General features: G+C 39.9%; 1 protein-coding gene across 1 annotated transcript; it reads right to left on the bottom strand.

Annotated features, from left to right (window-relative positions):
• Positions 1-4885: 4885 nt before the first annotated feature.
• Positions 4886-21486, bottom strand: LOC121509114 (uncharacterized protein C4orf54 homolog). Its single transcript, XM_041786349.1, has 2 exons — positions 17205-21486; positions 4886-8010 (listed from the first exon to the last, which is right to left on the bottom strand). The coding sequence occupies exon 1, from the start codon at positions 21426-21428 to the stop codon at positions 17229-17231; it is 4200 nt and encodes a 1399-aa protein (XP_041642283.1). The 5' UTR covers positions 21429-21486; the 3' UTR covers positions 4886-8010; positions 17205-17228.
• Between the last annotated feature and the right edge of the window lie 210 nt (positions 21487-21696).

The following is a 21696-nucleotide window of genomic DNA, read 5'->3' on the forward strand; positions in this document are numbered from 1 at the left end:
TCAATGCATGTGTGCTGGATCAGAAGCAATGCTAGCATTCATCCTGGCTAAGAGGTCTCATTTTGGAGCTAAAAGTGTGTCAAACTATCATTGGGTTCTGAAGTTGAAATTAGTTATTTATGCCCCATTTAACCACTCTTTCCAATTTTGTCACCTTTCATCAGTTTCGTGCACTTTATACCCATTTTCCCACATTTTAGCCCCTTGCTATCCCACTCTCTTTGTTTGCTTCTTTTTAATCCTATTTTACTCCCTCTTCCACCTCTGTTGCCACCATTGAGCTAGTGCACTACTTTTGAACCCTTTCCAAGATTTTACCTGCACATTTTTGCCACTTTTAACCCATTTAATTCTGGTCTGAAAAAGGGATTTACATTTAGAAGAAGGCTGTAAACTACGTCATATTAACCTATTGACCTCCATGTGTCTCCAGTTTGGCTAAACCCCTTGTTTCAAACTAGCAGCGGTTGATTTACTTTGGTAAAGATTTAACAATCCAACCGGACGTCGCCATGGAAACAGTTACATGCATTTCCTGTTAGCTAGTATATGCCCGGTAACTGTAGCCAACGGCTCACAACCTCAGTGTGCATAGGTAGCGCACTTTTAGCTCAGGACGCTAACTTACGGTAATACAGGTTGTTCAGAAAGTCCTCTTCTTCCTCCTCTTCGTACTTATCATCAGTGCGCAGCGAAATAACGTATCCATTGTTATCACGCCCACTACTGCTAGAGTTAGCAGTGCTGTGTTCAGGGGCTCTGGGTCTTTTCAGGTGTGGGCTTCCAACCCAGCTAGCCTACCCTGGAACACCAACACAGGGGAAACTATAATATCTGGGAAATAAACTGACACAGAATAATAGAATTACACTGAAAACCGGAGGGGGTGAGGCTAATAACGCCTTTGGGAGGCTGAGACTGCCGGAAATTTACAAAGAGAAGATGAAGCTACCCAGACACAGGTGACACTAATTAGGGTAGGGCCGACAATACAACAGGCGGGAAAACACAGCAACAGAATTTGAAGTGTGTGACAGGAGAAGAGAGGTGAGTAGAAATTACACAACATTAACTTTTAGTTGGTCACTTTTTCAGTGATAATGTTATATGAAATCACACCTTATGAACCAGATAATAAATGGCAAAGTTAGCCATCCTCCATAGTGAATGGTGTTATCATCAGGCTAATTTGATGCTAATACATGCTAGCTTATTTTTGGAGTTTTACTGTTATGAAGGACCTCCATAATTGCATTGGTAAACCTACTTTAATACATTGTCCATTTAGAGTGCACCAAGGAGGGCACTTTGTCATTTTTTTCCATTCAGGGGGCATTATGGAGGTAAATTTGTCTAACTTTGTCCATTTAGAGGGCAACAAAAATGTCCAAAAGGTCACTTTTGTTGCCTACTGCATCATAAGGGATGTTTGACCCTATTTTTCCAAGCAGCAACCTCCTGAAAAATGAAGCCAATGCAGAAATGCTGTGGTTCAGTAGGTAGAGTCAGTTGTGAGTTATACCCCCAGCTTCTGCAGTCACATGTTGATGTGTCCTTGATGCTTAAAGACCCTGTAAAGTGAAAATAAATCTGCATTAAGGTTTGTTTTGTGACAGGTCACTGTGTTATGAACCCCCAGGTCAAATTTCAATCAAATAAAACATCTCTAAGTTTAGAAAATTAAGCTTCAAAATAATGAAAAATGAGGCAGTAAAATCTGCTCCAGGGTGGTGTGGGTGTTTCTTTTGTAGATCTGAAGCCATGCCCACTCAGGAGAAATAATATCCTCTCAAATGAACAAAAATGCCACAAATTGAATTGAGGAAAGCACTCACACCATTAACGTGCCTCTTGACTTTTTGTTGACCTCAGAAGACGAGACAAAGCCGGTTTTCTGGCTCAAATCTAAAAATCTCAAGACCACTGTGGCTGGTAGATTTGGCAAATTTACCTCACAATGAATCAAAAAACAGCATTTAATTGACTGTTAACTTTCAATAAAGGCAGTGACATCAGCTAACAGACTGGACTGAGATGAACTGCTCCGTGATTTTATATTGTGGCGTTAGAGGGGTGGAGTCATTCCCTACTTTGGGCTCATGACATCATGAGTCCACATCTTGGCCCCGCCCAAATTAAACCAAGCCAGGAAAGAGGTAAAAAACTTTCTAACGAACTAAATCCAGAATTCAGTCACATGTCAATCTCAGTGTTTTCACATGTTTACAGCAACCATATTCCAACACATCTAGTGTGTTAGGACAAAAACTTTGGGTTTCTCTTTACTGGGTCTTTAACACCGTTTTGCTCCCACCATCGTGTTAGAGTCATGTAAATGTGCATTGATGTGTTTTTATGAAATTACCAAATACTGATGGCCAATTTTCCATAGCAACTTCTGCCATCGGTGTATAAATGTGATAGGAGGTAGGTGTGTAAAAGCTCTTTGAGAAGTCAGATGGCTAGAAAAGCGCCATACAAGCTTAGGCCCTTTTACCATTTACCATATTTCTCCCAAACATTTTTAGAATTATGGAATTTAAACTCTGTCTGCTTACATTACAGTTAGCTTTAAGTTTTACTGTACTTAAGTACAGCCCCCAAGACCCCTAGCTTAGCTGTAGGCTATGAAATCAATGGTCCCAATGAACAAGTCAAATAATTCAAGGATAGCAACACCTGTTTAAGTAAGCTTAAAACCCTTTTTGTATTGATAGTCAAATGTCCAAGGAGACAAAATGTACCATGTTGCCCATGAATAGCATATTTGTTGATCCAGGTGAGGCAATAAATCATGACCTCTTGTGTCACAGCTGTGACATCAGAACCCTGAATTGGCATCTAAATACAACAACTGGGCCTTAATGTAGATTCTTCAGAAACCGCTGAGAGCAGCTGGGGGCAAACCAGTGTCTGCTAGTCCCAATGCATCCATGGCAACCCAGTAAACACTGCAGCAAACTGTCAGGTTAAACTTAAGCCTCGGCCGGGTGATGTTTCAGTGTCACCAGAAAGATAACCTTGCACGCTGGCAGATACCAAATATGTTCTCCTGTTGGTATAAATCTGTTGACCCCTGTCCTTTATTTTTCTCTGTTTTTAGTATTAATCTTCACCAAAGAATTATGGCACTTCAAAACCACAACAGTTGGGTTTAGGGTGTTGATATTATGAGTCAAAATATGACAAGTAAGATGTGGAAATAAGTTTTGGAATAATCAAAAAGTTGATCAAAGTAAACAAAAATCTGTGTAGTATGGGAAACCTCATCGATGGTTGTTTAGTAAACTTGTGTGCACCATTGTGTTCACGTAAATATATTGAATAGAGAAGGCTGTAATCTGTTGATGTGTTACTGTTTTGAAAAGCTTTAAAAAATCCTCATTTATTAGAGTTTTAACTTGAGCTGAGGTATTTTACCCATGGAGAATAAAAAAAGAAACATATACAACCCAAAACTTATATTTTGTTACTTTTTGATTGCACAAGTTTATGAAGCCCGTACTTAAAACCTTAATCCTGTTAAATGTGGGCTTTATAAGTTGTTTTTGTTAACTATGTTGTAAGCCCTGATAGTTATGTATCTATATAATAAACGAAAGGTTTGATTTTCTTTGTAAAATTTTCTAAGCAGTCCTTTTTTTATGTGAATTCATGAGATAGATAGTTCAGCAGCATTCTTTGCAATATGACCAGACGTTAAAGTGATTTAAATTCATTGACACAAACATGTTCAGTAGCTTGCATCTGAATTTATTGCAAACATATGTAGGCTTGTCAGTCCACATAGCACTCATTCATCATTTTCATTACTTTCAAACTTGTAAGTGCAGACACAGCACTCACTGCTGCTTTGATGATATCCCTCTGCTGGCATCCCGACCTCTCTCTCTTTCTTGGGGCAGCCACACAACACAGTAGACATCAGGCATAAAACTTTTACAGTGCCATGATTTTCCAGTGCATTTCATTCTAACATTTGCCCTTTTTTTCATACAGTCATTGATACACTTATCTCAGACCATCTCACCTTCAGGTAACCTTCTTTCAATATACATAGCAAGCTCTGATTGTTTTGATTTCCCATATTTTTCCTTAAAGTCAGCAGATTTATTTAAGGACTTGGAAGAATATTGTCTATAAGTCTCTGATACAGTGCATCTTTGGGGGAAATTCAGCAGGAACAATTGACTGTTTCAGTTTGCTTTAAAAAGCCTTGCTCCTGCTAAAACAGATCATGTATTGCTATCAGTGTTGTAAAATACTGAACATTTTAGTGCATTAAATATGATAATTCACAGATAAGGTCATAACAGACACTAATGCATGTGGCATGGGAGTTTGGAGTTTAATGAAAACTGAAATAGCTGGTTTACTTAGGTAAATGAAATATTAAACATATTGTTTTTCAAGTTTTTAAAGGGTATGCAAATAGGCTTTGACTTGTCTTATCTGCAAAAATAGAAATATGTCTTTCATCTATAATAACCTTTGCCAGTCCCCCCTGTGGCTACTACCTCCAGGTCCAAACTTTTATAACAAGTAATTTCTGAACAATCGATTTATGTTTCATAAATATAAAACAGTTTAACTTTCTTTCAAGTGAGTGAGGGAAACAAAGAATCCATAACAATTACAGTGTGTTCTGACTTAAAAGTACATAGTTAAGTTACATTTTTTCACCTCGAAATGCATCTAATGTTCTAACAGAGTTGCTCTAAAGAGCAAATCATGCCCAGTCTACTGCACAGTCCAACACGTCTTTCAAATCACTGCATGTATTCTCCTAACTTGTAATGAAATTAACTCATACGGCAATTTATATAAAGGCTGATGATAAAGATGTATAATAACATGTATTTAACAGAAGGTACATAGACTGACCAGCAGCTCCAAATACCTTTAATATGGTTTAAAATTTTAACACGCTAAAAATAGCAATCTACATTTTGCAGCAATTCTACATGGGATACAGGCAAATGGAGTCAAGTATAGACCTATGAATTTCCACTGTGTGGTCAAAAGGAAACAGGACAGAAAAATAAAACTAATCTCAAAACTTCACTGTACAGAAAACAGTAATAAAAGTATTTTTGTAGATGTCATCAGTCTATGCGTCATTCGAATGAAAACCTCAGTTCCTACATATTAAAGGAAAAATGGCAAGGCATTTAAACAAGATTAACTGACATTGCTGTCTGTAAGTGCAAAGATACATCCAACACATGTACAGTAGACGCTGCTGTCTACAGCAAAGTAACATGACTCCTTGTTGTATGCTCACAGAATACCAAAATGCCATACATAATTCACAGCCACACACGCATTCGGACTGCACACGCACTTACTCCCATGTAATTACACAAAAGTGTACAATAAAAAAAACAGCATAGAGGAAGTTATCCTCTAAATATCTGCTGGACCTGACTCATTAGGCCAAACAGTACATAGGAAATCTAACCTAAGGAGACTATTAAGCCGGAGTCCCAGCAGCGCTTCATCGTAGCAACACACTTAGTGTGTTTCTCTTTGCTTCTCACTACTATATGTGAGGCATGTGCTTTTAAATAGAAACATACAAGACTTCATTCAGCATTTCAAATGTACAGGTACTAGCATTTTGTGAGTCATTAGACTGAAGTGATACTTTGAGTAGAACAAGCGCCACCAAGTCATAGGAAGCATTAAAGTGTTATGTGGATATTTTATATTGAACTGTAGTAGTATTTAGTAGTATTATATTTAGCAATGTCAGTCATCTTTACTTTGTCTTTGAATTGGGACATCTTTAAAATATATTCATTGGAAATAATTATTCAAAAATTTAATGACTCAACATCACCTTTATCTGTTTTGTGTTTTTACAGTTCAGTGCAGACCAGTGGTCCCTGTCCTTAGAAATCAGTATGAAATACACATTACAGCATATTTTTGAAATGAACATCTTATTGTTTTATTAAAGCAAGACTATGCCAATGGCCACTATGGCCTCAAGCAGCAGTTGATGACAGGATAATGTTACATTGATTTGTCCTTAATTTTCCTGAGATGTGTGATACTAGTGTTCAGTGTTTTAGAGATGTCCATCAGTCCAAACATCCAACCCCCCCCATATATTCCTGAAAGATACCAGAGTATTCCCATATCAGACATGTAATCCCTCATATTTATTGTTGATTCGTCCCATGATCTTTTCTCTGATCTGTAGCTTATTCCACTCTTTCTTTGAGGGTATTTCCAGCCACCCTTCAAAAGAAACTGATTTGACCACTTCTTTTCATAATCTTTTCTGCCATTACCCATCACTAACGACTTGAGGATCAGTACATAGATCATCTGGTAAATCAAGAGTGTCCCTTTCAGGCTCCACTATCGCTTCACCAAAACAGTCCAGAGCAGCATCCACATTAATTGCAGACATTGCTCCAAACTGCCAATCTTTTACTTAATCTCACTGTCATTTGTGTTTAGGTAGTGACTCATTCAAAACTAGAAAGGAGAAAACCACCACCTTGCACCAGAGCCACAGCCACAGTCTTAAAAGTGATAACATTCATTTCCACAGCTTTACAGCTGGCCCCAAATCATCCCAATGCAGTCTCAATGTTATTGACTTGTAAAGCCAAGAGAACCACACTATTTGCAAAAAGCAGACTCGCAATCCTTAGGCAACCCCACACTCCAGTTCCTGACCACTTAATGGCATCCAAGAATGAGGAGGAATCCCCACAATAACCTTCAGCATCTCACTGAGAGTCTCATCTACTTTAGGTGTATTGCTACTGTGGAGCTTTTGACTACCTTAGTGAGCTCACCTATTAGACTGGACAAGACTTCCCCAAAAGCCTTGCACAACATCGTCCTTTGTGAAATATAAGTCTGGTTTCAAAGCATCATTTCAGCAGTGTTTTTGGTGCAGGTAAGCAGCTAAAAGCCTATTTTGAAAGCAGCATAGATCAGGCTCTGCCTCCAGTCAGTTGGCTGTTTGGCAGAACCTCTAACAGTGACTGACCATCGGACGCTACTTCCGACACTGTTTTTTTGTATAGATAACCACAGTAGTTTTGACACTTCTGGCCTGCTGTTATGTATTGCTGCTTCTTGAATCATTCAGACTTAACAAGCCCAATAGGAACCTTTTAACAGCTTGACAACAACCTTCACTACTGATGTGTACTAGCAGCTTCTTTAGTTGACTCCAAAACAATCACAAGTGACCTAGTGTCCATAACTGTATGCAGTTACATATACAGTACAAGCTCTGAACATGCTGATGCAAGGCCCCTAACTTTTACTCAAATTTCTGTAAACTCTTCACTTCGATGGCCAACTACTGGGATGATTCTTATTGAACTGCATTGAGTTGACTTGTAGTATGTTGGACAACTGGGAAATACTGGAAACGGGACTGACTTGCAATAATCTATTTGTCTTACACATCATAACTAAAAAAAAGTATTGTACAGAATGAGGAAGTCAATTAAAACCTCACCTGAGAGTAGTAAAGTAACTGAAAAACTTATTTTAAATCCCACAACAGATAAAACAGTAGTGCAACAAGAGACATCATGTAAGCACACCGACATTGTCAGTTTTTACAATTGTAATTTGCATAGTCTTGCTTTAAATGCACGGTATCATTCAACTCGGAATAATGTAATAGTGGCTTGGCTCTTAGCACTGAACTGTAATAGAAAACCTGCTGTTTTTCCCTTTAAATTTACATGTTACGGGGCCCATACAGCATTTCAATTGTTCTAGTCAGCAGTTAAATGGAAATTATCACAAAGCAGATTAATACAACAATATGGCACAGCATCAGCCAGAGGATGAGGCTTTTTCCTACAAAGTGCTACAATGCATACGGATGATGCCGAGGATAAACAACAGGGCAAAGTGGGGATACAGATTTGTTGGTTGAAGTTGTCCTGGGGAGTAGATCACAGGTGGGGTGATGGGGATGAAACCTTTACTGTTGCCGAATGATGGGAGATTCTTCGGTGGAGATATCTAAGGGTGACAGAGGAGACATAACATGAGTTAAACTGATGGAAAATAAGACAGTGTTTAGCTGAGAGAACATATACATGAGTAGATTATGATAGAAGTTGTTTTCCTGAGCCGTTTTTAAGTCCATTCATTTCCTGGTCCAGGACCAGCTGACAGGATTCAGCGACGCCATGACTGGAGGCATGCTTTTTGATTTGTTTATGTAGGAGTGTTGGAGGTCGACATTGCTCCCCACCTCCTTCTCCCCATTAAGGAAAAGCAGAGGGGGAGGGGGCTATAAAAAGTTGACCCCATCTCAGCCCCACAGACTCGCTTCCAAGCTGGAGCTGCAGTAGCATCTGATCTCTCAGAGCAGCTGTCCTCTCCCTGCATCAGCACAACAAATACTTTACATTGCCTGACCTTTTCCTCCTGCATCACTATCCCAGCCATGCCCCCTCTCCCCCACCCCACAAACACCCCCACCACCATTACACACACACACACACACACACAGTGCTCGTCTTCAACCCGCTACTCAACCCCACGCTAGGCCCCTGCCTGCCACGCACCCGGCTGACATGTATCCCTCATGCTCATGCAGTTGTATTATTGCTCTGACACATTAGCTGAGAATGGATTGTAACTAGTTGTAAGTGTGTTTATATACAGTTGCAAGAAAAAGTATGTAAACCCTTTGGGATTTCTTGGATTTCTGCATAAATTGGTCATAAAATGTGTTCTGATCTTCATCTAAGTCACAACAATAGACAAACACCGTCTGCTTAAACTAATACCGCTCAAAAAATGATATGTTTTCATGTTTTTATTGAACAAAACATGTAAACATTGACAGTGCAGGGTGGAAAAAGTATGTGAACCCCTAGGCTAATGACTTCTCCAAGAGCTAATTGGAGCCAGGAGTCAGCCAACCTGGAGTCCAATCAATGTGATGAGATTGGATGTGTTGGTTAAAGCTGCCCTGCCCTATAAAAAAACATACACCAGTTTTGAATTTGCTGTTCTCAAGAAGCATTGCCTGATGTGAACCATGCCTCGCACAAAAGAGCTCTCAGAAGACCTACGATCAAGAATTTTTGACTTGCATGAAGCTGGAAAGGGTTACTAAAGCATCTCTAAAAGCCTTGATGTTCATGTGTCCACGGTAAGAAAGACTGTCTACAAATGGAGAAAGTTCAGCACTGTTGCTACTCCCCCAGGCATGGTCGTCCTTTAAAGATGACTGCAAGAGCACAGCGCAGAATGCTCAATGAGGTGAAGAAGAATCCTAGAGTGTCAGCTAAAGACTTACAGAAATCTCTGGTACATGCTAACATTTGTGTTGGCATTCTATAATAAGTAAAACATTAAACAAGAATGGAGTTCATGGGAGAACACCACAGAGGAAGCCACTGCTGTCCAAAAAAAAACATTGCTGCATGTTTGAAGTTTGCAAAAGAGCACCTGGATGTTCCACTGCACTACTGGCAAAATATTCTGTGGACAGATGAATCCAAAATTGAGTTGTTTATAAGGAACACACAACGCTATGTGTGGAGAAAAAAAGGCACAGCACACCAACATCAAAACCTCATCCCAACTGTGAAATATGGTGGAGGGGCCATCATGGTTTGGGGCTGCTTTGCTGCCTCAGGGCCTGGAAGGATTGCTGTCATTGACGGAAGAATGAATTCCCAAGTTTATCAAGACATTTTATAGGAAAACTTAAGACCATCTGTGCGCCAACTGAAGCTCAACAGAGGATGGGTGATGCAACAGGACAACGACCCAAAGCATAGAAGTAAATCAACAACAGAATGGCTTAAACGGAAGTAAATACGCCTTCTGGAGTGGCCCAGTCAGAGTCCTGCCCTCAACCTAATTGAGATGCTGTGGCATGACCTCAAGAGAGTGATTCACACCAGACATTCCAAGAATATTGCTGAAATGAAACAGTTTTGTAAAGAGGAATGGTCCAAAATTCCTCCTGACCATTGAGCAGGTCTGATCAGCAACTACAGGAAATGTTTGGTTGATGTTACTGCTGCCAAAGGAGGGTCAACCAGTTATTGAATCCAAAGGTTCACATACTTTTTCCACCCTGCACTGTGAATGTTCACGTTTGGTTCAATAAAAACATGAAAACATATCATTTTTTGTGCAGTATTAGTTTAAGCAGACGGTGTTTGTCTGTTGTTGTGACTTAGATGAAGATCAGAACACATTTTATGACCAATTTATGTAAAAATCCAAGAAATCCCAAAGGGTTCACATACTTTTTCTTGCAACTGTGTGTGTGAGAAGATGAGGGAGAATTTTGAGTTTTTAGAGAGCTGTGCATTTTTTGAACAAATAGATGGGTAAATCATGTCTGTCTTTTTGAAATTCCTTTTTCTGGATGTGTTTTAAATATAATGCAAATGTAAGCTAACAAGTGAGTATTAAACCCAAATTAAGGTTAATTTTACTCCAGTGCAGCTTAAGGTCAAGCTATTGCTGATGGATGTAAAGTTATCCCTGTAAAGATTTCTCCTAGGCAGTACTTGATTTAATGTATGATGCCAAAATCACTGTGATACACAAAAACTTGCTACCTACTCAGTGATAGAAATAGCAAGTTATGGCAATGGATGTAAAGAGTCAGTAATATCTGATTTTGGGTACACAGTTTTTTCATTAAAGTACCGATACTCTTATAAAATAAAACAGCAAGCTTTTATGAAATAAACAATTAGTTAACTATAAATTACTTAGAAGGTAAATAAGAGAAAGGTCTTTATATCGGTTTAAACCAGAGGGGGAAAAAGCACATGAATATTTTACTCAAGTAAAAGTACAGTTACTCTGGTTAAAATTTAGCTATTCAAGTAAAAGAAAAAAGTATTTCATTTAAAGTTAACTGTAAGTACTGAGTAGCTGCTAAGGCTGAATGAATCCAATGTAAACAAAGAAAAAAAAAATCAAATATTGCATTTTTGGTTTTACATGTGACTATTTTTTAAGTTCTTCTTATATTTCTTAACAAACACAAGCAATAAATCATTCTATGCTATAATCAAGGCAATATTAAATGGATAAAACATAACTGTTCTTTCCTGTAGGCCAGAGATATATGTGAGGATAACATAACATGATGTATGAATCAATATGAATTACATATGTAATAAGTAATCATCATGAAACTATGGCAATGAACAATTTTGAAAAATATCTAATTGCGATTATTTTGACCATATTGCAGATGCAATGTGAATTGTTGTATTGAAGGGAATGGTCATTTTTATGTCATTCTCATTTTTGAAAAATGAAAAACATTTGAAGGTAAGAAAATTAGGACTTTTTCAAACACTTTTTGAAAAGACATAAGGTGCTTCAATGTTTGCATGTTGTGAAAAGCAGAGGGCTGGGCAAGTAATCGAAAATTAGATGAAATCACAATATGGCCTGCTGCAATGGGGCAATGTTTCTTCAACCTGAAATTTGTGTCAAAATACTAGTTTGAAACTTTTTTTTTGCATCAGAGATGTTATACATGTTATGAAATCATTCAAGTGCCATTGTTTTTAGAATAGTCTACAAAAAAATCTTACTTTCTGCATTGTTCTACTGTTTATTATTAAATTAGGAGTTACATAAAAATGATCATTCCCTTCAGTACAACAATTCATGTCTTATTTCAATACAATTCAAAATCATCAGAATTGGATATTCTCTAAAAATTGCTCAGCCCATGTTTATTCTAGTATTTTGTTGGTTATAATTTAGAATGATTTATTGCTTATGTTTGCTGGAAAATACATAAGATGAAGACCCAAGTATTGTGATAATTTTGTATCGTGGGGCCACTAGTGATTCCCACCCTTATTAATATCAGGATAACAGGGATCTCCAATCAGGTTGGAATATTGTACTCAAAAATACAGTTACTCCAATTAAAACTAATTTAAGTATAGGTAAAATTACTGATTTCAAAATGTACTCAAAAGTACAAGCACCCCCAAAAAAACTACTCAATTACAGTAAGTTGACTAAGTTACTTTGCACCTCTAGATTCAGTGTTAGAGAGGGTAAGTGCATCATGAGTAAGCAGAGTAGAGCAGTGTTAAATTTGGCAGCTTTTTGAATTTAGTCTTTGTCCTAGTCTTTCGATTAAAATTCATTTAAAGGTCACATATCATGCAAAATAGACTTTTTTAGGCTTTTCTGGCAAAAATATGTGCCCCTGGCCTGTGCACAATCCCCAAGAATCAGAATAGCCCCACCCCATCCCTTCTCTTTGCAGCTCAGAGGAGAAATGGGGGGGGGGGGCACATCCATATCCTGGGCGGAGTCTGGGGTGGAGTCACACAGCTCATTAACATCTAAGCCCCACAGGCACAGAAAAGGCTCGTTTAGAGCAGGGCTGAAACAGAGAGGTTTTCAGACATGCAAAAATCCAATATTGGAGTGTTTTTTCAGCAACAAAATTCACAGGCATGTTTTGTTTATAAACTTGTTTTAAAGGGGTGAAATATGTTACCTTTAAGTTTTAGTTACATGTTAATCCATTTAACCCTTAGAAATCTATTTGTAATCCACATAAAGTTCTTACATTTTAGTCTTTGCTTTCAGCAGAAACAATTTTTTTCTTTGAACTAATTTCATTAGCCATATTGTAAAATTAATACAAAAGTAAAACACTGATATCAATGCACTATCAGTATTTTATTTATTTTAATTATACTATAAAATACTGACATACCTTGAATTCTCTCTACAATCGCTCAATGTTTTTTTTTTGTACAGATTTTACCCATAGTAGAGCAATATCATGGAATTTAAACATCAAGCACTCTAGCACTTTTGTCTCTGTGACAAAAACTAAACTTACTTTATTGTCCATTTTTATCCTCAAAGATCTATTTTTATCTAGTCTTAGTCTAACTCATGGAGAGAAAGTTGCAACAAACATTTCTCATATTTTTGAGTCAATGAAATTATTTTGTATAGTAACTATTAACTTATTTTTATACATAGCTATTAACTAATGACTAACTCTCAATTCAAGAATCAGATTCAAGAAATCTTTGTCTGTCCTATAGTGACAGAAAATACCTATAAAAGGGACATACATAAAAATAGTTTACTTAGTAGCTAAACAGATCCTGTACCATGAAGAAACAAACTACATAAATCCAGCCTTGATTTGCTAAGAACGATGATTAAACTTTTTTTTTTATGTGGTTGGAAGTCTTTGTGATATTGTGATATTTTTATTTTCTAACTTTTAATATTACTGTTGTACTTCAAATGAAGGATAAAATTAGAATTATGATGCAAGAAAAGAAGAAGTAATTGTTTCACAAAATGTCCTGAAGCAGGAACAAACACACTCATGAACTGTAATGTTATCTGAGTAATTAAAGTATTTATAAGAATAACTTGATGTAAGGTGTCACTGGCACAAATAGTTTCCTGGGACACCTTCTAACCCTGAGAATAAACCATGTAAACAAACTCGTCTCACACTATTAAAATAGCCCGACGATGTGTAATGCAGAAAAAAGGCAACACACTGCAGGCTGCGGCTGAAAATCCAATCTCCCAGCATGCCCGGCTGCTGCTCTGAGGAGTCAGGTTACCTGTCATGAAGCTACTGCATGTCTATTAACACTGACATGCCACTGCTGAAGCAGGCGAGCCTGACTGCTACTTTAGTAACATTAAAATCATAGAGGACATGTAAAATCCCATGGGCTCCATTAGTGTCTTTACATTGGCTGTATTAGCGCTGAGCTGCTGACCAGTGAGAGACGGATGATTCAGAGTTAACAATGTCCACATAATATATACTGTTAATCTGATTGAAAAATTAGCATATGCATTATTTATTCCCTGCTTATGAGTGCTTAATTAAATAATTTAAAGTCTTACTAACACTTTTAGTCACTGCTTTTTGCATGTACAAGGCCTGTTAGCATAGTCTACAAAAAATGTGCTGATTAAAAATGTCACTTGGTTAAATTCAAAAAGCAACCTGGAAGCCCATGTTTTGTTTCATTGTTTTTTACATTCAAAGACAGGGATTTCTCAGCTCCTAAGTTTTCACATTTTAGTTTTTAAGTGCTTTTTAATGCATCTTATCAAAACAACCTCAGCTCAAAGTTAATTCACAACATGCTCCACTGAGAACAATCAGTTCATGCTAATAGATCCTATTAGATCTTGACATAAAAAAATGGTCATCATTCAGAACATTAAACCAAAAAAGTCTAAAAGTTGAATCTTCTTTTATGTTTCAGTGTCACAGATAGGACACTATAACATAAAAATCTCCTCAACAGCTTGCCTGTTTTCAAAATGAACTAATTAATGGATAATAAACATTAATGGATCTTTATTTTACACTTTAAGTTATATGGTTGGAACCACTACAGTCAACTATATTCTTTTTCTGATCTGGAGTAGTTTTTGTATACACATAAAACTATTTATACAATAAAGGCCCCTTTTAAGTGGTATTAATTTGAACTGAACCATTGCAAATGCTCTCTTTTTCATGCCTCCAAGGTAAATGAGTCAGAGGTTAACTGAACTACTTACTAAACTATTGCAACTGTAACATCAATTAAACATTGGAAATTTTTGCACTGCTAAGTTGGCAGTTTGTGTCCACCATTTCTAAAATATTCTGGTGATTTGAGATTATTTTGTCATGTCTTTAAAAAGACTATATGTAACTTTTAGAAAAAAATCTGTGTAGCAACAGGCAAACTACAACAGTATTGTGTTGCTTGTCCACAACGGCGCACTCCTTGCACATGAATGAGCCTCCGGTTTATCAGCTGATACACACGCAGACCAAGGTGATTTACTGGCACGATGTATACATAGGAGGTAAGCTATTTAGCATGTGTTTTATAGAACAGAAAACACTATGTTGTATTTCCTGGTCCAGATCCTGTCCTACCTTTTCTACAGAAACACGGCCATCTCTGGATCAGTATTTATCCCAAGCACAGAGTGAAGCTCCCTCTGTTTCACAGATGCTCCACTGATATTTACCCTCGATTCCCCCCTGCGTTGGTCAAGCTCTCCCTTAGCTTAACAAGCTTTAGCTGATAAAACTATCTTGTTTTTTTTAAGTTTATGCTGAGTTTGTGTGGATGTTTGGGTTGCGCTAGACGGTTGTTTACTTGTGGAAGCAGCCTATTCCATTGCTGTTTCTTTCCATTCTACACACCGTAGCCAGGTACAACAGAGCAGGGGTGGGGGGGGCTACTACATACCCGTCACATCCGTTGAGATAAATGACTCAACAGGCTTATACAGGCAAACAAGGAAGAAATAAAGAGCCTCGTTCTTCACATCAGGATAAAATGCGCACCAATATATATTCAAAAGTGGAAAGTGCGAAAGCAGAAATCTTACATATAGCCCCTTTAAATACAAAAAAAATCTTTGACTTATTGATACAAAACCTGGAGAGTATCAGTAGTGAACAATGTAATATTTATAGGTCAGAGGGGGGTTGGGGAAGGTTGTTCATCATTCATTTCTTTCAGGCAAAGACTAATATAAAGACTTTACACTATTTGCTGAGAACAGTTCTAACTAATGAACAAAATAGTTTAGACATCTCTGTTTGGGTAACGATGCCAAAAAACTACACAACAGAGCCAAATGGTTAGTACTTGTAAAAATACATACAATTACTATTGGTGAAGCAGCAGTTACTCTGTCTTAAATCATAAAAAACCCCATCTTTTTTTATGTACTGAATGCCATTTTACAAAAAAAACACTAAATATTTGTTAAAATTATTTATATACCTTTTAGATCTACCTTTCAACTGTTGTTTGGATATGCACTTTTTATCATTAAATATTCAATGATATGGGGGGAGAATAAACAAGGCTCATTTCTGTAACAGTCAAATAGCCTACAGTTATTGCAGAGTAGTGTTGGTACTGTTTATATCTGAGCTGCTGCTACTCTCTTTCTCTGTCTGTATCCATCACCTGTTGACATTTCTCTTATCTGTCATCTGCAACAGTCTGTCTGAATGGATAACATAAAAAGCATGCTGAGTGTGATCAGTAAGTAGAACTTATTAACTTACAAGAGGACTTTTGATCATTATTCAGAAAAATGCACATAACCTTGCTGGTAGGCATTTTTGGAGATTTTGCTGTACTTCAACTTTAACTCGTAGTAACTATTTACCCTTAGTCTTAGGGATACATGATATTGTTTTTTTTTTTTTTCAATATTTACAAATTAATTTTATCCGACACTGACATTAATACTGATATCTAAATAAATGTAGTTAAGACCTAAAACTGCAGTCCTTAGAAGACACCTTAAAGTTTAAGGAATGAGGATGGAGAAAGAAAAAGACTTCAGCTGACATAAGTCTGCTGGTCCTTCCTAAAACTCAGCTAAGTTATTCATACTTACAGCCCATATTTACTGCTATAGGCCACTATACTATACTATACTATACTATACTACTGCTATAGGCCAATAATCATAGCCAGCTTGGTTGTAACTATTGGCAGAAATTTTAAATGTGCCAATACTGGTGATAAACTTTAAGCTCATATCAATACCAAGGACATGAAAGGTATGACATCCCACTTTATTTGTGTCTGGGCATACATGGTACAAGTGGTGGTGGTAAGTGGTGTAAGCATTGAGAAAAAGATAGCAGGAAAGTGTTTCTGAATGAGCAGAGGAGAGAGCGAAAGAGACAGACAGGGAGGTTCATAATGTCAGTAGTTCTACATTTTACATTTGGCTCAGAAAGTCTGGGTTACATCAAAATATTTGGGACTCACACCATGCCATTGCTCCTGCAACAGATGCATCCTGGGCCAGATATATCACCTGGACTTTTGCCTAAAGGCCCCTTGGGGCAATTGCCTGCCTTTACCTAATGATAACACTGCCTATGATCATACACTGCCTATGATCATACTGTGAAGTGTCCCTAAATGTAGCCCTCCTTATTAATGTAGTGGTCAAAATATTAAGAACACTTTTAAATACGCCCTCTTATACATCTAAACTACTCTCTACAACTTCAATAATAAATATAAAACAGAGCTACCACCCTTGTCACCAAAAACTCTAAATGTGGCTTTGTGAAAGTATAATTCATCTAGAGCTGTTTTATTTGATTCCATTATATTCCACAATGTCCATAATATTATGGCTGATCTGTGATCACTTACATGAATGATGAGATGTTTCCTTGGTCACCGATGTTCCACCACAAAGCTCATTGTTGTTCCATCAAAGGAGGGCGGGGCAATGATTCTTGGACCTTGTTGCGTGGTGATGCTGATAACTGGCTTCCTGTCAGAGCTCGCTGCACTTCCTGTGGCCGTCACATGTCCCAAACTCACAGGCAGCTGCAGTGCAGGCTCACCTGTTGCGCTGTAATACGCACTCTCTGCTCCTGGTGCATTTGCCTCCAGTCTGGGGCTTCTTGTGTTGACTTTTTCTGCGCTTGTTTCTTCACTGAGACATGGGGACTGAGTTAACACAGCCTGGGCTGGGAGGGTGGGCGAGGGGATGAATCCTGGGTAGATCATGTAGGTGGGCGTGTATGCTCCAGAGCTAAGGGCCAGGGGCGAGACAGAGAGAGGTACAGGAGTGACAGGAGTGATAGGTGACACAGGAGAATGAGGCATGGGTACATCCACATACTGGCCTGTTTCAGGGTCAAACAGTCTCTTAGTGGTGGCCTGTATGGGGGTTTCCACTAAGTAATAATGTCCTGTGGTGGGGTCCAGAAGCATCTTGCGCTGTGTTTGTGGTGCATTCTCTCCAGCAGAAAGTGTGGGTGACACGGTTGGGATGGAAGGAGAGATACACAACACCTGCTGTGCTGCTGGAGGCCCCGCTGGTGCCCTGGCGTGATGATAGATACTTGAAGCTGGGTACTCCATGATTATGGGGGGTGTTTTGCTGTCACCTGTTTGAAATCTAGCATTTGAAGTGTCCTCCTTTGTTGAAGACTCTGGTTTCTGGAGTTTGATTTCATTTGTGTACCCAAGCCCCGGGATTGTTAAATAGTTCTCGGAGTCTGCACAGCCCTGTGTGACAGAAGGATTAGTGGGAATGATTCTGACCTTTCCCTGCTCCACCTGGCTGTGCTTTGGAGGCTCTATTTTCACTGACAGTGGAGCCACTGGTGTGCTGGAGCTTTTCATAGTCGATGAAGTCTGCAGCTCAGAGCTTTGTGGAACAGAGTTATTAACTGACGTGATGCAGACGCGTGCCTTGTTGCCTAAATGAAGGACACTTTTATTGCTGAATGTTTTACTTTGCTGTGATTGTGTTTTAAATGTGTCTTCACTGTATGGAACATGGATGACATTCTGAGCTCCTTTCTTCTCCTGTGCTTTCTCTCTTTCTTTGCCGTGTGTCAAAGCCTGACTTAATGTCTCCGGCTCGTCTGCTCCATGCTCCTCACTAGCAATCAGTGACAACACATGGCTGCCTGTGATTGTTTGTGGAGGCTGGTTTTTACGCTTCCATTCATTTCTATCAAAAACATAAAGCTGCTCCATTGTTTTGACTGCAGCTTTTAGCTTCTCTAATGCTGCCTGTTTGGGTATTTTAGGCTCACCTGCAAACTTTTCCTGTCTCTGTTTTGTCAGTTTGGCTTCGATATTTGACTGACCGTCTGACTGATCAGGATGAAGCTGCTTTGCTGCAGCAGGTGGAACCCTGCTTTGTGTGTTTTCACCTTGGAGTGTTTCAGACACAACGCCTGCCTCTGACTGTTTCTGTGACATCTCAGTAGCTTGTTTAACATTTGTTTTAACAGAGTGACATTTAATCACAATGGGAGATGGTAGTAGATGTTTTACTTGCTCTTTTGTGGCTTCGAGTTTATCAGCTTTATTTTCACTGTTATCCAATGAAACAAAGCGATAAGAACTTTTGACTAATTTACGCACATCTCTGACTTGATAAATAGGTGTTTGAAACTTGCATTTTGTATCTCTAATATCTCTGACATTAAAGTTTGGAATTTTATCTGAAGCAGCCCAAATGTGGCATTTGGCTTCACCTGCTGCCCTGAAGGTGTTCATAGTGTTGAAGCTGATTTTTGGGGTTAAAAGGCTTGCAATATTTAGTGTGCACCCTTTATTTTCCTTCACACTTCTTAGGCATATTTTTATCTCAGGGGGTTTTCCCCCCTTTTCTCCTTGTTCAGATTTCTGTCCAGTGGATACACCCGTGGCAGGTGCACCGCTCTGATGGTCTTCTGTGAACTCTTTCTTTTTAGAGTGGAGCTGGTAACTTGGAACAAAGAGCAGTTTTGTCAGCATGCTGTTGGTGTCTAAAGCTTCTTTGGTTGTGGTCTGTGTGTCGCTTACAGGTGCAGGTTCAGCCTCCCTTGCAGCCGGTGTTTCATCTTCTTTTAATTTATTGAACGCACTACTCTGACTGTGGCTGAGAGGGGCTTTTTGAGAAGTGGCCTCTGGCTCCTCTTCTGCTGTACTGATCCTCTGTTCCTCTACAGGCTCACAGGAGGCAGGTCTGCTGCCCTCCTGGCGCTGACCATCCACAGAGTTAACACCAGAGCCTGACTCTGACGTCTGCCTCTGTAAGCCTCTGCATTGACTCCTGTCTCTTATCGCATCTTGATCTTTGTATTGAGCGTTTGGTGAGAGTGCTGGGTAAGTGTCACGGATTTCTCCCCTCTCCATTTTGCGCTCCTGTTCAAATTGCATCTTTTTAGAGATCACATTTTTTAGCAGACTCGATGCAAAAACTGCTCTTTTATGCGTGTCTCCTGTGTTTTCTGTGTGGTGATACTGCATTTCACACCCTGACCTGGCCAAAACAGCCCCTGTGATCTCATTGGATCGTACACCCCTGTAACATTTCGGACGTCTGGCGCCTTCAGGCGCTTCAACATTACAGCGGAAGTTTAGTGTGACTCCGCGCTGCTTTGGCTGATCCTTCACCTCGATCTGTTTGCTAGAAGATGATGACTGGGTTGTTCTCTTGTTCAGTGTCACTTTAGTCTGTGGAGCTTTCGTGCCGGTAGCAGACTTACCCAGTCTCTTACTGTCCACAGTCTTATTCATTTCCAGTGTTGCGCTTGAAGTCTTGTGCGCCATTACGCTGCGCTCTCTCTCCCGGGTTATGTTTCCATAGTTCCAGTCCACATACGCTGACCATTTATTTAGCCCATATTCAGACATCGAAGACTCACTGGAGGTGCTAAGATTAATGGCATCAAAGTATGGGCATGCCAAGCTCCGGAAAGACTTGGCGGTTAAATTACGCACCTCTTTATCAGCGTCATCCAGCTCACTGATGGAGCTGGACGCTCCGCTGGAATACTCATTAATATCTTTCCGTCTCAGTTTGGTTGCGAGGTGCTGACGGCCCGGCGCAGGGATGAAATATTGGGCTCTATCGCACAGGGGCCCCGCTCTGGCGCCACTGCTCACAAAGGAGAACTGGCTCCTGTCCCCGAAGTGTTTTGTGTAGTCACAGGTGCTGTTGTCAATGTTTGCAGGCTCGTTCAGAGCCCTGGAGGATGTTTTAATCGACAAATGAATTTTGCCTGTATTAACCTCTCCATTATGGTTTTTACTCACACTTTCATCTGAGCTGGCGCACTTATCCGAGTCACCGAGATCACTTTCGTCCTGCTCCGTGCTGACAACCGCCCCCCCGAGATTCGACTGCACTTTCGCCTTGCTCCTGCCCTCCACGATCAGAGTCCCCTCCTGCGTGTCATCACTCTCAAAAGACGCGTAATCCACAAAGGAATAAACCAGGTTGTTGTCTTCGAAATCCCAACAGGTCCCACGGCCCAGGTCGTAATCTACGTCGTGGTCGAGCTCGGTGAGCTGGATCTCGTGCGTCGTGATATAGTGTGACTCGTCCTCCACGGTGTCAGAGCCGCAGTGGTCTGACAGAACCGCGCTGGCTCCGTCATCGGACTCGGTTTTGCTGTTCAGATACATGTCCGTGTACTGGAGCTCCTCACTTTCACTGCACTCACTCGGGTCCGGCTCGGCTCCGCGCCGCGTCTCATTCTCCTCGTCCTGATCCACGTCGGGGAGTATGGTCAGAGTTTCCAGAGGAGGCTCACCCGAAGCAGGCCCTGGATCAGTGGCCCGCTTGTCCTCCGACTCAAAAAAGTCCTCTGGAATAATTTTGACCCCCTTGTCATGCTCCCCTTTCTTTGTTTTGTCACATTTCACAGACAGCTGGTTTCCGTCGCCAGTGAAAGTAACTTTCACTGTTTTTACGCCGTCCGGTTTCATGTCCAGGTCCACGTAGTTGGACTCGTCGCTGTTCGTCTCGGCGGAGTGTCCCTTCTTTCTGTCCGTCTTTTCATTCTCCTTGTCCTCTGGGAGCAGCTTCCTGTGAAGTCCGGTGTCATCTCGGTAAGTGAGAGTTTCCTCCGCTGCTTCCATTTAGTCCGGTCTTACCGTCAGGTGGTCCGCGTTTACGATGTTATCCCGACACAGGACAGAAAACTCTGCAGGCTGCAGGGACGGGGAGGACGAAGAGCGAGGAGGGCTGGTGGGTGTGGGAGGGAGGGGGGAGAGAAAAATAGAGAGAGGGGGAGAGGGGGACGGGGAGAGTCCCGAGGAAAATCCCACGATGGTTTACCCCTGAACCTCATTAACTTAAACAAACAGGTAGGCCTTACAATTTCAGCTGAACTCTCAAAGATTCAGC

This window comes from Cheilinus undulatus, linkage group 4 (genome assembly GCF_018320785.1).
Source record: "Cheilinus undulatus linkage group 4, ASM1832078v1, whole genome shotgun sequence".
NCBI lineage: Eukaryota > Metazoa > Chordata > Actinopteri > Labriformes > Labridae > Cheilinus > Cheilinus undulatus.